The 7120-nt window shown below is 39.6% G+C and overlaps 1 protein-coding gene across 1 annotated transcript in view; it reads right to left on the bottom strand.

The window, feature by feature from the left end:
• LOC105543025 (chromosome unknown open reading frame, human C11orf65) overlaps positions 1–7120 on the bottom strand; it is a 71655-nt gene that overhangs the window by 62541 nt on the left and 1994 nt on the right. The window contains exon 2 of the mRNA XM_011984758.1: positions 2900–2989. Coding sequence (XP_011840148.1) covers positions 2900–2980 — 81 coding nt within the window. The 5' untranslated portion in view covers positions 2981–2989. The remainder of the gene's footprint in view (positions 1–2899; positions 2990–7120) is intronic.

Below are 7120 nucleotides of genomic sequence, written 5' to 3'. Positions count from 1 at the left end.
TTTTTTCTTTCTTTCTGTTTTGATATTATTGGTTTTCCTTAAAAGTGAACCTTGGTTGTCCATTAATACTTAAGAATGAAGGTCTGTGTCAATTTTTCTAGGAGCTAGTACGAGTATCTTTTGTTAGTATTCTGTCTCCCCAGTGTTCTCACTCAGGAGTGGGAAAATTGCCTGGGGGCTTCATGACGTGAGTGGAATAAGCAATTAGCAGGCTTTCTTTAATGGGTAGCCAGCTATTAAGCAGGGTGTCTCTCAAATACCAAAATTAACAGGCAACAGGGCATAATTAAGAGGGTTTCACTGTGGAATGCCAAATCCATGCTAGAACTAGCTTTTCCAGATAGTTCATTTGATTTTTCATTTTTCTTTTTTTTTTTTTTAAAAGAGATAAGCCTCCAGGGTTTCTTTGTGTCTTTTTTGCCTAATAGTATATATCTGTCTACAAGCAGATTTGTGACTAGCAGTAAACATCCACCTACCTGCAGCTCTTGGTCTACAAGACTGGAGACAACTGGCACAGCTGCTCCATGTACAGACCTTCAATTAAACCCCCCGTCTTCAGTCCTTCTCCTTCCAGCTCTTTTAAATTGTTAACTCCAAATTCATATCCTCTCTGGGGTTCCAATGGCAAACCAATTCCCTCATTGGAACCCCTATGAAATGTGTCTAGGCAAGTGTTTCTACAGTTTTTCCAAAGGATGCTATCATCCATTTTTAGTTTTCCAAAAATTAGATAAAATTTTTCTGTGCTCATGAACCCCCTCTCTTTGTTATGGATTAACCTTCTATACAGTGTCATTTCAATGGGGTTCTGGAGGGACACAAGGTGAAATGTGTCCTCAGTCTATACACACACACACACACACACACACACACACACACACACACACCTATTTACATGGCTTCTCTGCCAAAGCTCCTTTAAGGGCAAGGATGTATTATAAAATGCCTAGCACAATGTCAGGAACACAACAGTTAGTCAAAGGTGTGTGGCTGGTTGAATGTGAGAGAAAATAGCTGCAAACAATAGAAAAGCTTAAGCCTAGATGATGTATATGTCAATCAAAACCAACTAAGGAAGAATAAGTTTTAAAAGACGATTAGCTGGGTATAATGGTGCTCGGCTATAGGGCAAGTTACTTGGGAAGCTGAAGTGGGAGGATCACTTGAGCCCGGGAGTTTAAGACCATCCTGGGCAATGTAGTAAGATTCCTGTATCTTTAAAAAATACATATTATTTTAGTGTTAGAAATCAACATAGTTACACCCCAGCATAGGTTTTATGGCCTTGGTATAGGCAAATAATGAAGCAACTTTACAAAATGTGATTAACTGATACAAAGGTGGTCTTGTAAGCCATAAAACCTTTGTATCAGTGTGTGTTACAAACAGAGACATATTTCTTCAGTTAAAATTACCAGGCACAGGCTGGGCGCGGTGGCTCAAGCCTGTAATTCCAGCACTTTAGGAGGCCGAGACAGGCGGATCACAAGATCAGGAGATCGAGACCATCCTGGCTAACATGCTGAAACCCCGTCTCTACCAAAAAAATACAAAAAACTAGCTGGGCGAGGTGGCGGGAGCCTGTAGTCCCAGCTACTTCGGGAGGCTGAGGCAGGAGAATGGCGTGAACCCGTGAGGCGGAGCTTGCAGTGAGCTGAGATCCGGACACTGCACTCCAGCCTGGGCAACAGACTCAGACTCTGTTTCAAAAAAATAAAATTACCAGGCACAGAGTCCTGCTGCTATCAGAGAGAAAAGAGTGAGGTCATTTTAGTTCTTGGCTCTCACTCAACCAGATAATTCAACTTGGAATATTCCTTACACCTATAAGACCAGTTCTACCCTTACAAAAGCACAACAAGTGACCACAACATTAACCCAGATATAGTGTATTATTAACAAACTTTAAGCTCCTCGAGAATAAGTACTCAATAAATATTTAATGAGTGGCTATATTCCTAACATCTGCTCACAATGCTGGTTCCACAGTCAAGAAATAAAGTGTTTAGAGGTGAAAGGTAAATAATCTTCTTAATGATACTTTCATTGATAACCATTATAAAAGTGCCTAGCCCAGATCAGGAACTCAATAAACATTTGTGTAGCTAATGAAATAATTGTAACTTTTTGAAACGTTAAAAAAGTCTGCTTTTTTGTTGTTTTTGTTGCCCAGGCTGAAGTGCGATGGCATGATCTAGGCTCACCACAACTTCCGCCTCCCAGGTTCAAGCGATTCTCTTGCCTCAGCCTCCCAAGTAGTTGGGATTACAGGCCTGCGCCACCATGCCCAGCTAATTTTGTATTTTTAGCAGAGACAGGGTCTCTCCATGTTGGTCAGGCTGGTCTCGAACTCCTGACCTCTGATGATCCACCCGCCTCAGCCTCCCAAAGTGCTGGGATTACAGGTGTGAGCCACCACGCCCAGTCAAAAAGTCTGCTTTTTAAAGTGAAGAGTGGCACACAATTCTGCAAGTATTCTAAAAGCTACTGAATTGTACACTTTATATAAAAAGTATTGAACATTGAACTGGCCGGGTGCAGTGGCTCATGCCTGTCATCCCAGCACTTTGGGAGGCCGAGAAGGGTGGATCACCTGAAGTCAGGAGTTCAGGACCAGCCTGGCCAACATGGTGAAACCCCGTCTCTACTAAAAATACAAAAATTAGCCGGGCATGGTGGTGCGCCTATAATCCCAGCTACTGGGGAGGCTGAGGTGGGCGAATTGCTTGAACCTGGGAGGCAGAAGCTGCAGTGAGCCGAGATCATGCCACTGCACTCCAGCCTAGGCAACAGAGTGAGATTCTGTCTCAAAAAAAAAAAAAAAAGTATCGAACTGTACATTTTGAATTTCATGACATAAAAATTATATCTCAATAAAACTTCTAAATAAACTCACAAGAAAACTTTTCCAGGCCTGTTGAATGACTCTGGCAGCTTTATCCTGCTTTAAAACTTCTAATTCCTCTTCCCAAGGCATTTGAAATTCCTAAAAGAAAAGGAGCAAAAAGGGTACATTTAAAACAATTTTAATTTATTTTCATTTTTATTTGTTTTTTTTTTAGAGACATTTTTATTTATTTATCTATTTTAGATTCTTGTTCTGTCACCCAGGCTGGAGTGCAGTGCTGTGACGATAGCTCACTGCAGCCTCAAACTGGTGGGCTCAGTGATCCTCTCACCTTAACTTCCTAAGTAACTGGGACTGTAGGCGTGCACCACCACACCTGGCTTTCTTTTTTTAATTATTATGTTTTTGTAGAGATGGGGTCTTGCTATGTTGTCCAGGCTGGTGTCAAACACCTCCTGGCTTGGCCTCCCAAAGTGTTGCGATTGTAAGTGTGAGCCACCGTGCCCAGCCTAAAATTATTTTATATGCTCCATTATAAAACTACCACTAGAACTCAATGAAAATTAAAGAGTTGTACAAATAAAACAATTAAGATTTCATATCAAAATAATAAAAATAAAAATAGTCACCTTTTTATTTTTTAAGAGACAGAGTCTTTCTCTATTGCCTCGGCTAGAATGCCATGGCAGGATCATAGGTCACTGTAGCCTTGATCTCTTAGGCTCAATCGTTCCTCCTGCCTCACTGTCCTGAGTAGCTGGGACTACAGGCACATACTACAATGCCTAGCTAATTTTTAAAATTTTTTGTAGAGACAGGTTCTTGCTGTGTTTCCCAGGCTGGTCTTGAATTCTTGTACTCAAGTGATCCTCTCACCTCTGCCTCTGAAAGTGCTTGGATTACAGGCATGAGCCACTGCGCCCAGCCAAAAGTGGTCAGCAATTATGGGTGATTTAATATATTCTAATTTGTATATTTTTTCTAATTCCAGCAATAATCCTGCATAGCAGATTTCACTAATATGCTTGTGTTAGAGATGAGGAGCCTAAGCTTTAAGGCCTAAGGTCAAATAGTGAATAACTAAGCCAGTTACTGAATTCAAGTTTATCTTCAAAGTCCATGACTTTTACATGCACTGTTGTATGACTTCAAATAAACTTTTCTTAAAGTGCATAGAGACAGAGTTGCATCCACAAAATTGTACAGGTCCCTAACCTAAAATTAGACCTTATATGGTCAAATATAAAAGGAAAAAAAAGGTTATGCACGGAATACAGGGAGAAACATGGATTTTTACTTAGAGTTATTACACTTCACAGAATAATGTCACTCGTTACATTTACAGTAGCAATATAGTTCTGAGATGCTTTATCATAGTCCAAAGTGAATAAATTTTGCTTAAAAGCTTAAAATTCTGGGCTACAGTGACTCATGCCTGTAATTCCATGGTTTTAGGAGGCCAAGGCAGGAGGATTGCTTGAGGCTAGGAGTTTAACACCAGCCTGGGCAATATAGCAAGACCCCTGTCTCTACAACAACAACAAAAAGCTGGGTAGGGTGGCACATACTGTAGTCCTAGCTACTTGGGAGGCTGAAACAGGAGGATGGCTTGAGCCCAGGAGTTCAAAGCTGCAGTGAGCTATGACTGCACCACTGCACGCCAGCCTGGGCCACAAAATGAGAACATGTCTCTAAAAATAATAAAAATTTAAATTCTGAATTGGTGCATGTAAAATGCAAAACATGTAAGGATTTACAAATCCCAAAGCCCTGACCTATTTAAACACACAACATATATCTACTAATATGTTTAGAAAGACAGAGGCTAAACAGAAAACTGTCAAAAAGGATATGCCATTCATAAGAAAAATGAAAGAAAAATATATTTATATATTTCTCAATTTGTCATTTTTCCCTTTTGATGTTTAAAGTTATTCAGATGCTTAAAACTAACGGTGTTTTCTTCCTAATTTGGTAAATTGTTTTTTAAATTGACATTTTTAAGAGTTAGGAGAAGGTTCTCTATGAAAAAAACATGTCTTTTTTGCTTTCCCTACAAATAGCCTTAACAATATAGGAGGCAATGGGAAGAGAGGTTAAGTCTTTGGGCTCTGAGGCAAGATAGACCAGGGTTTAAATCTTAACAAATTCTACCTCATCCTTAGCTGTGTGATTTTGCAAAAGTTACTTAACTCACTCAAACTTCAAGTTACTCATCTGTAAAATATGGGGACTCATTGTACCTAACTCATAGAATGGTCAGGATTAAGTCAGGTAACACAGGTAAAGCATTTAGTATAGTTTCTGACCCATCACAATAAATCATATCTATTATTATAACAAACTTTTCCAGAATAAAAACTATTCATGTGCATTATTCCAGTTAGAAAACTGAGATAGCATTTTAAGTACAATTATTCTCTTAATTGACAAATAACTGTTGGCATAAATGAAATTAAGGAAATTTCACGTCTAAAAGATTTGTTAATTTTTTTTTTTTTTTTTTTGAGACAGTCTTGCTCTGTCACACAGGCTGGAGTGCAGAGACATCATCTCAGCTCACTGTAACCTCCACCTCCCGGGTTCAAGTGATTCTCATGTCTTAGCCTCCTGAGTAGCTGGGATTATAGGTGTGTGCCACCATGCCCAGCTAATGTTTGTATTTTTAGTAGAGACAAGAGTTTCACCCTGTTGGCCAGGCTGGTCTCGAAATGCTGGCCTCAGGCAATCCACCCGCCTTGGCCTCCCAAAGTGCTGGGATTACAGGCATAAGCCATTGCACTCAGCAGCAACAATTTTTGTAGGATAGTTTTTACAAGTGGAATTGCTATGACAAAAGGTAGGCACATATATATTTCTGTTTTTTGTTTGTTTGTTTTCTGAGACAGAGTCTCGCTCTGTTGCCAGGCTGGAATGCAGTGGTGCGATTTTGGCTCCCTGCAACCTCCGCCTCCCGGGGTCACGTGATTCTCCTGCCTTAGCCTCTGGAGTACCTGGCACTACAGGTGTGCGCCACCATGCCCAGTTAATTTTTGTATTTTAAGTAGAGATGGGGTTTCACCATGTTGACCAGAATGGTCTCGATCTCTTGACCTCATGATCCACCCACCTCAGCCTCCCAAAGTGCTGGGATTACAGGTGTGAGCCACTGCGCCTGGCACACATATACATTTGAATTGACTGTCTCTGGAAGGGGATATGAGAAATTACAAAGAATAACTGTCTCTAGGAAGGGACCTGTGGACTGAGCAGCCTGGGTTCAGAAAGGGAAGAGATGTTTTTGTTCCAGTATACTCTTTTACACTGTTGTTTTTTTCCCACAATGTGCATTTAGTGCAGAGATACACAATATAACTTCATAAAAAATAAAACAGTATGCATATTAAAACCTAACACTGCCAAACTGTCCTCAAAAATGGTGTCCAATTTATACCCATAAACATTCCATGGGAACACTTGACTCTAAATTTTAGAAAAGTAAAAAATTAAACGTAAATTAGATATTAGGACGATAACAGGTCTTTTAATATTCTTTCCAAGAACTAAATTGTATGATTTTTACCTGTTATCAATGTAGTGTGTTATTTAACATGACAGCATTAGCATTAATCCATCACAATTTTGTCATTTTCCCAAATACATTCTCAATTTTGTAGGTGAAAATTTAACACTGGATCTTAAAAATTCTGACCCAGTTTATTAAATACTTTGATCTAAATAATTTCACACAGGCTTTCTGCATACACCTGCTTCCTGCTTCTCTAGTGACATAGGCTAAAAGGTATTTAGAGGCTGCCAAAAAACTATGTCATAAATGCCACCATTATATGTTTATGAATACACAAAATATTGAGAAAATATATTTCAGCATTCAAAATTATGATTCAGAAATTAACAATGAAGTTCCACAATTTCCAGAAAGAACATATTCAATTGTGTCAAATATTGTTGCAAGGACAAGTAAATACAGAGGAAAGAAAGGAAGATTAGGCCAGATAAAGTCACTAGTGACAGTACAGGCGCTGTTTCAGTGGAGTAAGCAGGGAATGAAGTTTGGGGTGGGTTGAGGAAGTGGGAAAGTTGAGACAGTAGGTACAGTAGTAATTCTTTGGGGTGCTGTAAGGGAGCAGAAAAATGGGGTGTAGCTAAAGAGTGAGAATGGATTAAAGGTTTTTTTAAAATAAAAGAAAAATAAAAAGGCCGGGCACGGTGACTCACGCCTGTAATCCCAGCACTTTGGGAGGCCGAGACCAGTAGATCATCTGAGGT

Source organism: Mandrillus leucophaeus, unplaced genomic scaffold (genome assembly GCF_000951045.1).
Source record: "Mandrillus leucophaeus isolate KB7577 unplaced genomic scaffold, Mleu.le_1.0 Scaffold273, whole genome shotgun sequence".
NCBI classification, from domain to species: domain Eukaryota; kingdom Metazoa; phylum Chordata; class Mammalia; order Primates; family Cercopithecidae; genus Mandrillus; species Mandrillus leucophaeus.
Note: the sequence above shows the minus strand (reverse complement) of the source record. Positions and strands in the feature narration are given on the sequence as shown.